General features: G+C 32.9%; 2 protein-coding genes across 3 annotated transcripts; both read right to left on the bottom strand.

Moving 5' to 3' along the window:
• Nucleotides 1–780: 780 nt before the first annotated feature.
• LOC124445826 (tyrosine-protein kinase HTK16-like) lies at nt 781–5,185 on the bottom strand. Of its 2 annotated transcripts, XM_046996605.1 has the most exons (12): nt 4,594–5,185; nt 4,187–4,433; nt 3,919–3,986; nt 3,680–3,817; nt 3,106–3,321; nt 2,519–2,616; nt 2,332–2,482; nt 2,206–2,259; nt 2,038–2,130; nt 1,704–1,889; nt 1,436–1,527; nt 781–1,315 (listed from the first exon to the last, which is right to left on the bottom strand). In XM_046996605.1, the coding sequence occupies exons 1-12, from the start codon at nt 5,167–5,169 to the stop codon at nt 1,006–1,008; spliced, it is 2,229 nt and encodes a 742-aa protein (XP_046852561.1). In that variant the 5' UTR covers nt 5,170–5,185; the 3' UTR covers nt 781–1,005. The 2 variants fall into 2 exon arrangements, with proteins under 2 accessions (XP_046852561.1, XP_046852560.1); XM_046996604.1 differs by having other exon boundaries at nt 2,332–2,616.
• A 485-nt stretch (nt 5,186–5,670) lies between these two features.
• Nucleotides 5,671–17,223, bottom strand: LOC124445824 (protein FORGETTER 1-like). The gene is made up of 33 exons (XM_046996600.1): nt 16,922–17,223; nt 16,471–16,567; nt 15,549–15,615; nt 15,342–15,382; nt 15,066–15,152; nt 14,560–14,651; nt 14,212–14,280; nt 13,946–14,028; nt 13,302–13,408; nt 13,168–13,220; nt 13,025–13,088; nt 12,756–12,846; nt 12,567–12,646; nt 12,355–12,422; nt 12,058–12,168; nt 11,876–11,969; nt 11,621–11,740; nt 11,445–11,530; nt 10,915–11,074; nt 10,608–10,668; nt 10,323–10,452; nt 10,146–10,231; nt 9,279–9,394; nt 9,009–9,104; nt 8,781–8,912; nt 8,544–8,605; nt 8,288–8,389; nt 7,740–7,916; nt 7,587–7,669; nt 7,194–7,277; nt 7,014–7,119; nt 6,483–6,618; nt 5,671–6,398 (listed from the first exon to the last, which is right to left on the bottom strand). The coding sequence occupies exons 1-33, from the start codon at nt 17,062–17,064 to the stop codon at nt 5,874–5,876; spliced, it is 3,609 nt and encodes a 1,202-aa protein (XP_046852556.1). The 5' UTR covers nt 17,065–17,223; the 3' UTR covers nt 5,671–5,873.
• Nucleotides 17,224–18,098: the final 875 nt, after the last annotated feature.

Here is an 18,098-nt window from a genome sequence, read left to right as displayed (position 1 = left end):
CCAATTTTCGTGCAAGAGTATTGTTCACCAATTTTCATGCAAAAGACTATAGTTCACCAATTTTCATGCAAAAGAGTATTGCTCACCAATTTACACGCAAAAAATTATATTTCTCCAATTTTCATGCAAAAGACTATGGTTCACCAATTTTCTTGCAAAAGAGTATTGTCTACCAATTTTCATGTAAAAGACTATAGTTCACCAATTTTCCCGCAAGAGACTATTGTTCACCAATTTTTATGCAAAAAACTATAAATCATCAATTTTCATGCAAAAGACAATTGTTCACCAATTTTCTCTCAAAAGACTATTGTTCACCAATTTTCACGCAAAAGACTATAGTTCACCAATTTTCATGCAAAAGACTACTTTTCACCAATTTTCATGCAAAAGTCTATAGTTCACCAATTTTCATGCAAAACACTATTGTTCACGAATTTTCATGCAAAATACTATAGTTTACGAATTTTCACGCAAAAGACTAAACTTCACCAATTTTCATGCAAGAGACTATAGTTCGCCAATTTTCATGAAAAAATGGTATAATTAAATTTTTTGCATGAAAATGTGTAAAAATGTATGAATTATAGTCTTTACGTAAAAATGTGAAAAAACATGTTCATACATTTTCATGCAAAAGACTATAATTCATGCATTTTCTAACATTTTCACAAAAAACTATAATTCAAGCATTTTCGCATTTTAGTCTTACTTGTGTTCGTTTCTGCTTTCATTCATGACAATGAATCAACAAGACATTTTATAGTTGAAGTACAAAAATTTTGACATAGATTAATATATTATGGCATGGCTATTAAATTTTGCACATGGATTTTATGATTAGCTAAAATAATCACACATTGAATTTTCAATTTTACAATTTTTTCATTATCATTTCATCATCCAATTAAACAATTAAAAAAACACACACATGCTTAAAAAAGTTGTTTGACTGCTACATGGTAATTTATTAACATTTTTTTTCAAATTTTCCTATACTTACGATCATGTGTTTATTTCAACATCTGAATATAGTGGATTTGTTTTAAAGATTTCATGTAGTTCTGCAAAAGTTGGTCTTTTTTCAGGCTGTAAATCCCAGCATCTTAACATCAGCTGATATGTGTGTTCTGGACATTTCTCTGGACGCTCTAATCGCTTGCCTTGAATTTCTACAAGTTCCATTACTTCAGCCCCTGACATTTCTCCATACGGTTGCTCACCAAATGAAAACATTTCCCAAAGTGTAACTCCATAACTCCAAACATCACTTTCGTGTGAAAATCTACCATAATTTATTGACTCCGGTGCGTACCTACAGCGGTGAAATCACAATCAACGATTGATAAAAATTTCAAGTAACCAAACCATGTAGCAAATAATGAGAAACTTGTTTCTTAGACAATACATAGTTATTATAACAAAATTTTCTTACCATTTTACAGGCCACCGTCCGCCCTTTGATGCAACGTAATAATTGCTACCTGAACCAATAGCCCTTGATAGACCGAAATCACTAATTTTGATCTGAGAAGTAAATATAATACGTTTCACATTTCTTTGAAAATATTATGCCTACGTCACATGTCACAAAAACAATTGGGCAGTGATGTGCGAAATGATGTTGGTTTAATTTCTATCAAAAAGATTAAAGTCCATCTTTTCCTCTACTAATTTTCTAAAAACTGCAACATTTCAGCTACCTGATTCCTAGACTGTAGAAGAATATTTCTTGTAGCAAGATCACGATGAACGAAACGTTTTTCTTCTAAATACATCATACCCCAAGCAATTTGCGCTGCCCATAGTTTGAGATCACCTAAACATATTTCTTCGGCCAAAGTGTAGAGATAATCAAGCAAAGCACCCATGCTTACCAACTCTTGAACCTGAAAAAAAAACATATTAACAATAACAATTATATCCTCTTTTTTTTTAATTTATGTTTTCAAATTGTAATCTGGACATGGTTTTTAGTCCTAACTCATGATAACAATGAACTATGAAATTTAAATTAGTGTAAATTCTAACACTTACGAGTATAAGAGGAGGTCCGAGACAGACACCAAGTAGTTTTACGACACAAGGATGATTCAAGCCTGACATGACACGAGCTTCACGCAAAAATTCCTTTAGTGTAAATCAAATGAGTTTAACAATTTTCGAACTTTGTTAAGTATAGATTACAACGATAGAACATCGTACCTGTTCACCTTGCATTATTTTATCAGGATGTAACGTTTTTAGGGCCACATCCATCTGAAAAATAAAAATAAAATTACGAAAGATAATGTTGCAGTGTTTTTGTCAAAATATGAATTCAATACTTACAACTTTACCGCCAGGATTTCTCCATATTCCCCGTAAAACAGAACCAAACTCTCCTTGCCCAAGTTCAGCTCCTGCTTCAACATCATTCACGTTTATTATTGTCTGCGGCTTCTTTTCATCTTCCTCTTCGTTTGGAAGTGGTGGTGGAGGTCTATTGAAATTAGATTGACTGTTTACCGGCAGTGGTGGAGGTGGACGTCGACCAAAGTTTGTCTGATGATGAAAAGGTTCTTCTGGAGTTTTAGGACGATCGATACAATCAATATTGGAAGAAGGCTTTCTAGGCTAGATGATGAATACACATAAATTATGACGCATACAACAATTTAATTAAAATCAAATGCCATTCAAAAAGAGCCAGCACGTCATATTTATAACAGTTTTTCACCGTGGGCAAGATTTGGCATTCAATTAGTAGCAAGAACCTTCTTGTTTTTTGGTTTTAATCGTGATTACAGTAACTAGAACAGATTTCATCATCAACAGATGATTTAGCATATTAGCTACAACTTTTTGAAATCGTCAATTGAAATAACCCAGAGTAACTCCATTTACTAGTAATAGTTTTACTCTTTTTGAACTGTACTAAAAATATATTCTTTATAGCAAACAAATTTTGTTTTCCCAAGTCAACCCATGGTATATCATGTTCCACTGAACTCTTCATTTACAAAATTGATAAACAGACTGTCATAAAGGATACTCTTATGAAGAATCTACTATCATTCACCATTACATAAGTTTTCTTTTTTTACCAAATTTAAGACATCTCACCTTAACGATAGGAGACTGAGTTCTAATATTAGGGATGGGTAAAGGAATTTTTAGAGGTAGTGGATTGCACTGAATTGGAATTAGTTGATTTCCAGATGGTTGAATTGCATAAGTTAACTTGTGGGGTAAACCATCAGCTAATGCACCATAATAATCTACCAAGTGAGGAAGTGTTTCAAATAATGGACCATCGTCAATATAAAACCATCGATCACCCTATAAGGCAAAACTTTTTATATCAATTTAACACAATGTGAGTGTAGTAATGAGGTCATATTGCTTAGATAAATAAACTTCATATATTTATGGCAGTTATGACATCCACATTATGTAAGTGCAGTTGATAATAAAGATATCTTTGGAATGACCCATGATGTGTTGTAATCAGTGGTGGCTCATCCAGTTCACTAATGAATGTACTTAAATTTCAAAATACTCTAGAAATAAAGCCATTAGTCATATTTTGATACTAATATCTTTAGACATTCATTAACAATGGTATTTTTATTCAACCATTTACCATCAAGTTTGAATTGTAGGCTTACAAAATAAAGCTATTGATAGAAAAGTATACCTTGTTTTGTATCTGAAAATGATATGGTGAATTTCTATCTGCCATTGTCAACACATAGACGCCCCAGTCTCTCGTGCTTGTTCTAATAAGAAACAAGCCATCAGTACAATGCCATTTGTATAACAAAGAAACAGCAACCTGAAATTGAAAAATAAGTATTAATAAGCAACACTAACTATTTTAAATTGTTACAATGAGATATTTCAAACTTGTGTAAGTAAACAGTTTTACATACACACCTCACGATCAACATTTTCATGAAGCCAATGCTTCAAATTGGCCTTTGGAGTTGGAGGGACAAATGTTTCTTCAAAACCAATGACAAACATTACATACTTTCTCAGAGAAAGGCACAATGCAATAATGACAAACAAGTAATATAACCAACATGGACAATAAAGTGACTAAGGAATAAAAATTGAAGCGTTTTCATTAGGCACCTGTCACTAAAACAAATAGAAAGTGTTTTCAGTGATTACAAGTTTCTTTTGTGTTCTACATACCTACCTAAATATTTAGCCAGATTGTTATAACCATTGTCTTTGGCAAAATCTTTAGGAGTGTTTCCTCTAATTGATCTTGGATGAGCTGGAGCACCTGCTCTTAGCAAAAGTTGTACACAATCAATGTGACCCTGCATTGCAGCAATATGTAAAGCGACATGACCTTCTCTATACGAACGATCTTGAATTGCAGCATTGCTATGAAATACAAGAATTTCACAAAGTTGCAGATGACCACCACGGCATGCATACTGAAAGGCAAGAAAACAAAACAAAGTCAATATGTAGAATATCTAAAAGTACATTTTACCAATGGACCAAGATTTCTTGGTCTTCTAACTGCCTGGAGGTGTAATAAGTAAAAAAATGCTATAGTTCTTCCATGTCATATATAACTTCAAGATTACTCACCATAAGTGGTGTTCGACCATCATAGTCTCTACAGTTGACATCCGCTTTTGACTCAATCAATTTCATCGCAATTCCTATATGACCTTTCCTACAAGCTACATGTAACGACGTCAATCCTTCCTCATTAATACACTCAGTATCAATATTAGGATCTTGCAGTAATCTTTTCACCTCATTTTCATCTCCTACATCACAAGCACGACATAAAGCTTTATTGATTTCAAGTCCTTGACATATTGACGAAGGCGGAGGTCGACCAACAACTCCTCGAACTAACTTTGTAGCTAGTCCTCCAGCTTGATCTCTGAAATAATTTATTAAAGTATCTAGACCAATAAATAACGGTCCTTCATCAATATTAAAACGACCATAACCACGATTTCGAATTTGATAGTGAAATGCCGAATTATCACTCCATAAAGATAAAACAAAGCTTCCTGGCGTATTTAGACTTTCACGAACAAGAAACAACCCATCTTGTTGCCCTGCTTCGATTAACATTTGGTAGGCTTGTTCACGAGAAAGTTTTCCATGAAACCACGCTATTTCATTTCTTATCGGTGTCTGATCTGACATTATTTGCTCAAGTATATTGCGATGTCCTAATATATTTTCTGTAATACATCATTTTTGGTCAAAGAAGTTTGTAAAAGACAAATGGCTTTCATCTTGACATTAAAAACCCGGAAGTTTAATTATGGTGACACTAAAAGCTATTGTTACAATTTAAAATTCCATCTTCAAGTTCGAACACACTTTCTAAAATACAAGCATTTTGATATCACACAATCGAATGTCCAACTGTAAACTGACTAAAAAAGTAGTAAACAACAGAAGGTTTTACCAAATTTACCTTAGCAGTTAGCACATTTTTATATCAAAGACTTTGGTGAGGATGAATTTTTCATTACTGTGGGTGTAAAATATTTGCAAAGTTAAGTTTGTCAAAATTCATCAAAGTTATGATAATATTTTGTGTCCAATTAGTTGCAATATTGAAATTTCTTTTGTAAAACGGAACAATAAATGAACCAAAAGTTAACTACGTATACTGCCTATAGTAAGAATAATTAACTATTTTTTTCAATTCAATGCACGGGACATTTATTTCAGGCACGACATTTAAGGTAAATGCTCAAACCAAAGACAAACGTACATTTTATGCTTCGATAGAGCACTAATTCACGCAGAGAATCTTGATGTTTCTTGTCGACCACGTAATTATCTCATTTCTTATGTTCAACAACAACCAGCCAACTATCATGGTGTCGTTTTTCAGATCACTTGATAAGACAACTATCAATATGATCATTTACTTCTTTATTGTTCGTTGTTACACCAAAAATCTTTTTACAAATGGGGCACTTTTTTCTCTCGACAGTCGACGTATTTAATGAGTTGAGTATACTTCCTTGCCTTTTACATCTTTTGATACCAATTTGGTTGAAACTGCTTTCAGATGGTCGTTTATTGTTCTCTGATATAGACGCAGTTCCCTTCATAGAATTAGTTTTGTTCTTTGCGTCGTTTGGAGGTTTGCAAAACGCACGAGTTTCGAAATACATTGATTCACATTTATGGGTAGAAGTGACTCCCATATTCTTCGAATTACCTAAAGTAGTTTTTTCTGTAACGGCAGGTTTACAAGGTTTAAAAAAGTTTCTTATATTAACAGGTGGAGCCAAAGCTTTCTTTAGTAAGGTTGTATTCACAATAGTTGGTTCCTCAAATGTCGTCAAGTTTGTTGCGTCTGTTAACATTGGCATGATGACAGGTGCAATGCCCAAACGAAGGTTAACTTTATTCTACAAAAATTACATCGATTCTTTATTTTTGATTAAAACCAAAATACGTAATATCTACAATTGATCATAATATGAAATACAAACCGCCAAAGAGTTTAGTTTCTGTTGTTGTATTAAGAGAGACACTTCAGTAATTAGGGCTTCAGGATAGCGAAGACCAACAAGACGACGACCATTGTCCAATTCAACTCGTACAACACGCAATGACCGAAGCTCTTTACTGCAAAAAAAATCAAGAATAACAAACACAATAAAATCAGACAAATAATTAAATAGGTAAATTGGTTCTGGTTGATTTAAATATGGTTGTCTTCACATGAAATTATTTTACTCATTCAAAGTTCCATTTATTTCGAGAAATCCATTTTACTGTAGTATGTATGTGTATGATTATGTAGGTATGGCATGGTAAATATGGCATTTTGTACCCAGGGGCGAAACTAGAACGTTAATTGGGGAGGGGAATATTCGTATATTCAGCTCTGCTCTGCTGATTTCTTTTCAAATTAAAATCGCCAACAAAAGAAATCAGCAGGGCAGAGCTTAATGTATGAATATTTACCCCATTAGCGTTCTAGTTTCTCCTCTGTTTGTAGCCATACAAATTGTAGTTACCTGAGTTCAAGACTACTTGTTCTTCTGGCTACAGTACTCTCCAATAATGACAACAAAGGAATAATACCACCACAAAGAAGGTGAATTTCTGTAGTACGACAACCAACTAGACACAAAAATAGAGTTAACATCCATTAATGAATATATAAATATTTTTCAATAGCAAAATTGTCAACTTACTTTTACAAGTTTTGCCAAATTTACAGCCTATACCATGAATACAACAATCCAATGTACGTTCATATTGTGCTTTCCAGCCAAACTCTAAATCAGAAATACAGCGTTCAATACGGCGCGTACATTTTACACCCTATTCATATTATCGAACATTTCTAACGCTGACCAGAACCTTGTGTACACCATGATGGTGTACACACCGCTGACCAGAACCTTGTGTACACCATCATGGTGTACATAACGCTGACCAGAACCTTGTGTACACCATGATGGTGTACATTGCCTACTACAGCCTCGTTCTCGTTATTAGGAGCTTTATCCTTGTAAACTTCCTTAGATAAACTCAAGCAATAAATTCGAACTTTATCAACAAATGATCTCAATTCATGAAAATACCTGCATCTTCAGGAGAAATTGCGATGTATTTGTTTAGAAGATTGTTTTTCTCTTCATCAAAAGGTGATATTCCCGTGTTCGGTCTAAATTAAAATATTTGTTCTTTAATATAAAATAAATTTTACGAGCAAACTTTGTCCTAAAGAAATGAACCTTGTTATGCTGAACAAATGAGAAGAGGATTTCTTCTGAATAGCTAAAAGATAAAGTCGTTTTCCTTTCTGCTGTTTCTTAGAATAATAAAATCCATTCATCTTTCCTTTCGAATGCTCCAAGCGTTTTAACGCCATTTCCCATGAGACACCACGGTCAGTTTGAAGTTTAACATGCCTAGCAAAGCAATGTCGAGTTCTTCGTAACCAAATACTGTGTTAAAAAAACTCAGTTTTCAATGAAAATTATGGTGACTAAAGCTGCCCCATGTTAGCCTAGCGCTTGACGAAAAGGTTAACATGGGGGTGTACAACCTTACACCGTAGACGCAGGAAAGAAATATTCTTACTTCACTATCATGACAAATCTCTCATTTCAAGCAGTGTGCGACTTCGAAAAGTTTGTAAACTTAATTTTTATAACTTTATCATACGCGAAGAAAAAAAAGATGTCTTTATGGGCATAAACTAAGGTTGTACAAGTAAAACGTATGGTAGCTACTATACATGAAGATAAAAAAATCGGAAGTTTAAAAAAGATATCCTTACTTTGTTACAACAGTACCACGTCGTATCTCTGTAAATACCTCTCTTGGTTCACCTACGATTTTGATGGATGTAGCTTGAATGTCAGTCACACCTTGGTTGTACCTACAGGTACATTACAAATTTAATCAAAATTAAACGAATTCTGGCAGAAGATAAAGATTGGCCTACGTAGAACTTTATTATGATTTTTTAAACTGAAACTTCAAGTCAAAATAAGCATTTGCGTGCTTCAATGTATATAGTTGAGCTGCCATACCTTCCTTCACGTTTAGCAGCTTCGACAATGGCGTGCAAGCACTCACAAAAATAACTAAAAATCTAAAGATAAATGTCTTTGTTCGTTAATGAAGAATTTTCACAGCTTATGCAAAGTTATTTGTCCACCATGAGCAATTGTTAAGTCAGGAAATCATAGGAAAATATATCACACAAATAAATACTTTTTGTTGAAAATAAACCTTTGACTGCAACGACATAATACAATATACATTACCAAGTTTTGTTTTTCAACACTCAATCCAAGTATTCTATTTAGAAATCGGCTCACATCTCCCGCCTCATTTTCCTTCACTCCTGAAGCAACCATATTCACGTCAATAAGAACTCCTATTGACACCAAGCAATTCTGAAATGTAACAACCAATGTAAAATTTATATGAAGTCCAATTATACAATGTATAGCAAAGGCAAACTACATAAAATTAAATTTATAACTTCATACCTTCATTATGTCATTGAATTCTACAAATTGATATTCTTTATTTGCATTCGCTAATGTCAAAACAGCAGACAAGTTGACACCGGGAAAAAGATGATTCTAAAAAACAAGAAAAATGCAACACAAAATGGGAAGATACTTTCAAACGTTTGACAATCAACAGAAGACAGTTATATTTTGCAAAAAGTGATATTCAAGTGGAGTGATATTAAAAATCTTAGACTGAAACTCTTAATAATTTCCTCAAGAAGAATAAAATTGTGATGGATTTACCTGACAAATGGCAGAGTACATCTGTCGAAGAGAACTCCTTCCATAAGTCGTATCAAAATTAAATTGAGAAAGATCAGCTCCAGTTGCTGCACGTCGATCTCCTTTAGTTAAAGCACCTAAGAGTTGAAAAACAAAGCAACATACACATGTGAGCTTACCAAATCAAAAACTGCCGACACTGTCTACCTTAGAAAGGGCGTGCAACACCCTTTTTCACATGCAACACCCTTTTTCACATGCTTTTTCACATGCAACACCCAAGTGCTCTTTCTGTCTCGGATTATCGGGAGGTATGGTTCCAGCGGAATTTTCTGCTTTCAATTTTTTTTCCTTTTGCCCCGCACACGTGTGCTTCTCATAAAATAAACTATAACATCCAAGGCCGATACTGCAAAGTTTCAAACAACTGCCTTTTTGACTTATAATTTAAGCTAACCTTATGTCCATGTTTGTACATTTTTAATCAGTTGATATTTTTTAAAAACAACTCTCTCATTTATTGTTTAATGTATCACGAACGAAAGCATCCACGGAGCTTCAATCAAACAAAGATTATTTCCTTTCCTTGTCTCATTTGATGTTGAAATAAATAATTAATTCCAACACTTTACAGTTTTTGCAATGAAAACATTTACGTAATAAGCCAACCTTTTTGAATAGTTCAAAGTGAACTACACCTTCAACCCTTACGTTTTGAAATTTTAATTCGTTTTAGATAGAAAACTTTGAAATCTGAAAGCATGCGTAAGCACGGAAAAGACAAATTTTTAGCTATGTTGAAAATGTAGAATACCCAAGATAGTTCTATCAGACTACATTAACAATACTGACAAGTTCCTAGTGTTCAAGAAAACAAGAAATATTTACCCAACGATTGAAGTCGTTTAGCAACAGCTGCAGCAAATCGCCTTTCTCCTCCAAGATTCGTTGTTACCAGTTTATAAATTGGACAACTATAAACATCACAAAAAGCAAAACCATACTCTTGAAAACATTAAAGATTAATTCAATTGATTATTTATCGTATAGAAATTTTCAATAAACCTGCTTTGATTTGATCGATGAGATCTTCCTAATTGTTGAACAGCTTTATCTGCACTCCAAGGTAACTCCATTGTTATATGAACACGACGTCGTTGATTTTTAGCACGTATATCCGCATGAATTGATATTCCTATGAGAGACAAATTTGACAATCAAAATGCCCTAGTAATCTACGCATGCGTTATAATTATCATATATATATTAAAAACTATTATGTTAATAATTATCACATTCTTATTAAAATTATCATGTATCTTATTAATAATTATCATGTAACATACAAACCTGTGCTGGCAGCATCTGAAATTATCGCAACAAACTTTTCACCATTCATGAAACTGTTTTTCTGTTTAAAAACATCAAGAAAAATTATTTTGCTGAAATTATTAAACAGAGGAATTCCTTCCACATGTATTTTACGTGACATGATCATCAGATCAGATCATTTCAATTGCTTCTCATGAAGTAACTCAACTACAATTCATACAATAATCCATGTATAATAATATAAAACAATTTCCCTTACAAAGCGTTTAAAACGTAAAAATACTTGTTTCTTACGTACGTTAGATTTGAATGCGAATGTAACTACCTCTTGTATATTTAAACTATCCACATTGGTGCTGTCATATTCTCTAGCTTGATACTGTGGCTTATTTCCTTTATTTAGTCGTACGATTCGTCCACGCCTTCCGGTCATTTCAGCAACACACGATGGACCACCAAGATTGTCAATAAGTTCATCTAATGGGCTGACATGTAATAATCATTTATAAACATTATTATTGAAGAAATACGTCAAAAGAAAGTGAACAATGCTAATGGTCATCAAGAAAACCTAACATACAGTCTCCTTTTTCAAAATAAGTACCAATAAAATCCAAATGATAATACAATAACCTCTAGATCAAGTTGTTTATATACAAACATTTTACACAATAGGGATAGTGCTCATTTCCTTCAATAGCGTGAATGCCTGAGCAAAAATTCATTTCTATTCTCCTTGTGAGCATAATTATGTGTCCAAAACTTTAAATAATTATGAATTCAATATTTTGAAACTGCCTAAATAATAAAAAACAACAAAAAAATGCAATGCTGCACATATGTTTGTTCACTTACTTTATTGGTAAGTTAATTTTCTCAACAAATTCTTTAAGAAGCTTTTTCGCTTGAACACACCACTTATCACAGACGTATTCACCACTCTAATGTTAAAATAATCTAAGATCAACATAGAGCAGACGTAGAGCAGTCTATAAACACACAATACAAACATAAACTTCTAGAATACCCACAGGTTGTTGTATTTGAGTTGGAAAATATTGTTCAATGAAACGATTTAATATTTCTGCTGTTGTTGATACAAAATTATTGATGTTTCCACCAAGACGTGTCACTTCACTTTCAAGACTTGCCTAAAATAAAATATCCATATTAAATATAAAACCAAATTTCATATTACTTCTATGCCAACAACTACAGCTCACGGAACAAAACCTTTACTTTCAGTTATAATTCACTGACTAAAAAACATAGAATGATTCCGTTACTTCGCCAGTTGTCTGCAAGCCAATGACAACTGCATGGTCAGATGCTAACGCTTCTTTAGCTTCTTTAACAATAAATGGAACTTTCATACTCATGCTTAAAACGAAATAAAAAATGAAAATAAATAGAAGAAATACAACGTTATGTGAAGGGTATTTCATGATCAAAGTAAGTGCGAGCTCACCAAAGTTGCTTAAAAAATCTCTGATGATTGGCCCAAAAAGTCGACCAAATCCTATTATTTGAAGTTGTTGTTCTGGTAACCGCTATCTCCAGTGATTTTTTCAGCTCATTCCTGGAAAGTTATAAAATTTAAAGTTCATTCGTGATAAGAAAGGGTTGATTTTAAAGTGATAATTTCTTTATACCACAATTCAAGTGAGCAAACTTTTTACAACATGTGGCAACGTTACAACTAATGCGAGCAAAACTGAAGAATTCAGTTCCATAAAAAATACATACACAACAAACACAGGCTTACCATAGATGGGCAGCTTTGTCAAAAAGAATTATTTGCTCTTCGGAAAGAGATGATTGCACAGTAAGAAACTAAATGTTTTAATAACAAGCAAAGTCTAGTTACATACAATAAAGTGAATATTTATGACAAAAGATAATCTCAAATGTCAATTATAAATAAATTCAATTTGAGTTACATAATGATTCTTATGCACAAAACAAGTACGTATGTACCTCAGCTTCACGAAAACTTAATCCTCTGGAAACATACATTCCAGCTGCTTTCATTTCCATTGCCAGCATTTCTAACGCTCCTAAGTTAAAAGATAAGCTATTAAACATCAAATTCAGATGGCATGCTTTAATAGATAACAATTTGATTTTCAATACATTTCATAACATATCTATTTCCTTAAGACAAACCTAATCCTCTTTTGATAATGCCATCAACAAATGTTTCAAATGTTTTAAAAGGCGTTCCATCACCCCAAAGACCAAGTCTCTCCATGAATGCCTTAACAGAAAAATCATATCGTCTGACTTCTCATTAGTTACATGTCATGGGAAGCAAATATAAATTTTTAAGTTACTCCTAATAGTCATGAGCCTATAAGTTGACTAATTACAATACATACGATTTGAGAAAATGAAATTTTACTATAACATTCCTAACAACAAAAAATAGCAAATACCATATTTTTAACATCTGTGACACCTGTTGCGCTGCAGTAGATAACCCTCGCATTTGGTAAAAGTCTGCATCAACAGATGAAGAAAAAACAATATTGCGATGAAAAAGATGCTACAAAAACACAAACATTCTGTTAAAATTCACCTTTGTAAAGTTGCAACAGCTAAGGCTACTTTTGTGCTGGATTTCTCCTTTCCCTAAAAGTTGAAAAGTAAAATCTGCTTATAAAACACTGAAGACAAAAAAATGCGATGATCTGAGCGAAAAATTCCTTCTACCGGAATGTAATGCTTAGCTTTGTGTGATTCATCAAATATTAAACATCCATCAAACGATGATCCTCCACACCAATCAATCAATTGCTGCAGTCGACTTCGACTTTTTCCTACACCAATACACATTATTTAATAAAACTTTAAATTTATTAACTTTTTCACGAGCTCTCACCGTATAACATATATACGTAGCTATAAGGAGAACAATAAGTATGTAAGGAGAACATGGCAGAAGGCTGTTGGCATGTGACAGGAGTATGTAAGAAAAAGCATACTAGCAGGGCTATGTACGTACAAGTGACAGGAGTATGTAAGAAAAAGCATACTAGCAGGACTATGTACGTACATGTGACAGGAGTATGTAAGAAAAAGCATACTAGCAGGACTATGCACGTACAAGTGACAGGAGTATGTAAGAAAAAGCATACTAGCAAGGCTATGTACGTACATGTGACAGGAGTATGTAAGAAAAAGCATACTAGCAGGGCTATGTACGTGTACATGTGACAGGAGTATGTAAGAAAAAGCGTACTAGCAGGGCTATGTACGTACATGTGACAGGAGTATGTAAGAAAAAGCATACTATACTAGCAGGACTATGTACGTACATGTGACAGGAGTATGCAAAACAGAACTTACATACTTACCTGCACGCTGTGTACATGAGACAAGTGTAGCGTATGTACTAAAGACGACGCCTTCTTTGAAGTCAATGGAAAGGCCAAATACTCTGAAATTAAGAAAACACTATTCGTCATAAAGATTGAATCAGGCTAAAAGAATTGAAATATTAACAATTTCTACAGTTACCAATGAATATAAAATCATGAACAGATCTCAACTAGCATTCACAATTTACAAGAAATTTCTTATTTCTAACTTTGAAGTAAACGATGTATATGTATGTAGACACCTTGTTTCTTTATCAAGCTGTTGACATCCATCAATTACTTTAAGGTAACAACCAATATCTTGAAGATCTCTAAATATAACACGGATCAGTAATTTCATTGGACGAAAATTCGATAATCCAATAAATGAAACTGTCGGATCATCATCCAACAGATCATAATTCTACGTACGTCATACACAACATCAAGTTTCGTGACTACAAACATTGGATTTTATCAACTCATGCCTTACAGCAAAACGCAGTTTTGATCTCAATCTTATTTTCATTTTGAAGTTATTTTAATCTTGTTAAAATGCATATTTTCCAAGCCCAACAGTGGTGAAATACAAAAAAATATTGGATATTTACCTTTGTGCGTCGAGACGAAGATCCGATGATATGCTAAACCAAACATGCTTCGTTCTTCCCCGAGCAAAATTGTCCAAAATTATTCCCGCTATCTATTAACAAAAAATATGCTTTTTCACCACATACAACTAAAACATTGAATTTGCTAGTTAGATAACCAAAAGCAGTGAAAGCTAGGATTTACGTTTGCAAATACATGAAGCTTCACTGCCGTTTATAAAGCGTGAGTATTGCAAAATTTGTTGAGCTGGAGATGAAGCTCATACATTGGGAAAATTATAAAAAACGATAAATAGTTTGATGCTGCAGAATTTAATGTCAAGGGATGAATAAATTAAGTCGTCTTTAATTAATCAACGAAAATACAATAAAATATCCCATTTTTTACGTTTGAAGTTTCATTGTTAAAAACCATGACAACAAACTACGTAATCATAAACAAAACAGCTTTACTGGCTTCCGTATTGCATGTTTATGATGGTTTATGATAAAAATGGTGAAGTAACCTGTCTGCCTTTACCAACACCTGCTCCATCACCAATAAAAAATCCAGCTCTCTGACCACAAGCTAATATAACTTGATGCCTTTGACACTTTAAAAGAAAACAACATGTATAAATAAATAAATTTTTTTCTTAGTCAATATCAGGATGTTTACAACTTGTAGATGATAATTAAAAGATTAAATTTCACACATGTTTACCTAAATCAAAACAATTCATTGATATATATGATGTTGAAACTGAAAAATATTAACACTAATATGTCATGAAACAACTTACACAATAAACAACTCCCTCAAGCTGGAGATCACTCAATTTTCCTATAATTTTAAATAGTTCATCACAATAATATATTGGAGATATTTAGAAGCATTAATGAACATTTATTCCATTAAATTCACTTAAAATACAAATTCTTGTATATAAACTATTGAAGTAATCCTTAAGTATAAATGCACAAAAACAATTCAATTTTTTCATAATTACCGTTTTCAATAATTTCATTACTTATTGAATCACATATTGGGTAAACAGCTTCTGGCAAAGTTTGTGCCTGGAAATTTGTATCAAGCAAATTAATTATATATTATAAGTGTACCATTCTACATAAAAATCTTGCAGACCAATTTAATTACTTGAAAATGTGTTTCATTTGTCTTTTTTATGCTTATAATTACTAAATTCCTTCTTATATACTGTAATCCATGTTATATAATTTATCCTGCTACGTACTTAAAAAATGCTATCAATGTCATACAAGTTCCCAACTTACAACATATTGTCTGACCCACTTTTCCCAATGAATCCTATGAAAAACCTTACATCTATATATTCAACAATACCAAAAAAAACTGATGTCAGAAGATACTTACAGACTTTAAAATAGCTAATTTTGCTGCACTTTTGGCAACTTTTCAATGGAAAGGCATGTATTTGGTATTAATTCCAAGCACAAACTCCTCAAATATAATTCTTACTTTAACAAAACTTAAAAGGTTAATAGTTGGATAAGGGTTAGGGACTGGGTTGATTGCATTACATTTGTTTTGATTCATTAATATTTTTAGCAGTTAAATTTTCTTTCTTTGTAATGAAGTATGTGCAATAGCCCTTTAAGATAATAAATGGTTACAAACTTAATACACTTTAAAATTAGTACGTATAGGTTGAACTGCATTATTGTTGTGAAGACATCTTATATTTGTTTATTTTAGCATCTGTGCCACTTCTGTACTTTTTGTCAAGCATATGCATGAATTTAGATTAAAGTAGGGAAAATGACCTGAATCTCAAAGAGTTTCTGTCTATTTACTTTCCTCAATCGCGTTAAACAGTGTTGTTATTTATATGTCAAAAAAAAAGGATTGTCTTTTTGTTCCACAAACAGTGAATATAAAAAATAACTTACAGATAATGAACCAGCTTCAACAATGTTTCCTGGATGTTTTTGAATTTTGTTAATGTGATGCAAGGAATGACATTGATATGACAAAAATACTTCCTCACTACAAAAAAAGACATTAAAGTAGAGATAATATAGAGAGATAGATGTCTAATCAGGTCTGCAACCAGTGGTATCATTGGTCTGATTTTAACTGAACTGCTTTTTTGAGAACCATGGTTTTTTTAAATAATTTCAGGATGAGTTGGTTAGTTTGTTTTTAGTGGTAGTTTTTAAAGATTTTCAGTAAATTCTTTATCTCCTAGGCTCTTACGTACATGTGTTTTAGAGAGTAAGACATGGGTCTCCATGATCAGTATGAGGTCAATCAAAAATCAAAATAGGTGCCAAAGATGCCAGACATATTAATGGTTAAACTAACAAAACACCTTGAATTATGAGTAAGTATTAAATATACCTCACAGTTTCAGAAACATCATGTGCCATTTTATTCATTTCTTCTTGTTCTTCTGACGGCAAATCAATTTGATTGAATATCCTCGATGTTGAGGAACCATGTTGTTCGATTTCTTGTTTATATTTCGACATGGTTTTGGACATTGTTGTCGAATAAAATGATGACTAACTACTTCAAATTGAAAATCCATCTAAAGCAAGTAGATGCATGTTCGTAAAGATTAAAGTAATAACTAATGAAATAATGAAAATTTCATGACATATCGAGGTGACGGTGTCACATATATTTCCAATATTCTTTACAAATGTGGATCCTTCAAATGGTGATGGTATTCAACCGCCTTTTTCTGGTACAGTGACAGTGTTCTGTGGTCGGTAGATAAGATGAGAGGGGGGTGGCAGATTAACCGCCAATATTTCTTGTACCCTACAACTAATCCTATCCATAGGGAAATGACAAGTTTGCCAAATGTACAAAGTGACAAGCGCATAGTGAAATAAAAATAATAATTTTAAATTTCAGGAAAATTCATAAAAAAAACAATGCATTTATATTTTGTACTGTATTTTTATAAAATTTAAATAAAACCAGTTATAATATCACAAGTACTCCGAGTTACTGAGTAACAGAGCAACAGATTAGGTACATATATTACGGTGCAAGCTACTTGTAGCCCAAAGCAAGTACAGTAGAACCTGCATTAAGCGGTCACCCTTGGGGATTTCTCGTGAAACCGTTTAATACAGGTTGACCGCTTAATACAGGTCTTTAGGAAAATCACCAGACGGGCCACGTGTGATGTTTCATACAACTAAAGTTGAGCCAATCGGTATTGTTGCTTAACAAATATGCCAAATAACAACACTACATAAAGCAATTTTTTTTAAGTTTGAAATGGAAATTAAAAATAGTATACATAAACATGTCACGGCACAAACTGATGAAAAATAATCAATGGCAGACGTGTCAACTGAGAAGGTGATTATTTTTGACTTTCAACCATTCTCTTGAGATTTACCAAACAATGTTGCTCGCCCACGTCGGCTGGTGCCAACAAGAACACTGATAAAATATTCATTTGTATTATACCACAAACATGGCAGAATTGCAAGTCAGGAATAACTTATAAATTCCGTGTGTATATCCCTTTCTTGGAGATACATTTTCTTGTCAATGG

This window comes from Xenia sp. Carnegie-2017, unplaced genomic scaffold (assembly GCF_021976095.1).
Source record: "Xenia sp. Carnegie-2017 unplaced genomic scaffold, XeniaSp_v1 HiC_scaffold_22, whole genome shotgun sequence".
Taxonomy (NCBI): domain Eukaryota; kingdom Metazoa; phylum Cnidaria; class Anthozoa; order Malacalcyonacea; family Xeniidae; genus Xenia; species Xenia sp. Carnegie-2017.
Note: the sequence above shows the minus strand (reverse complement) of the source record. Positions and strands in the feature narration are given on the sequence as shown.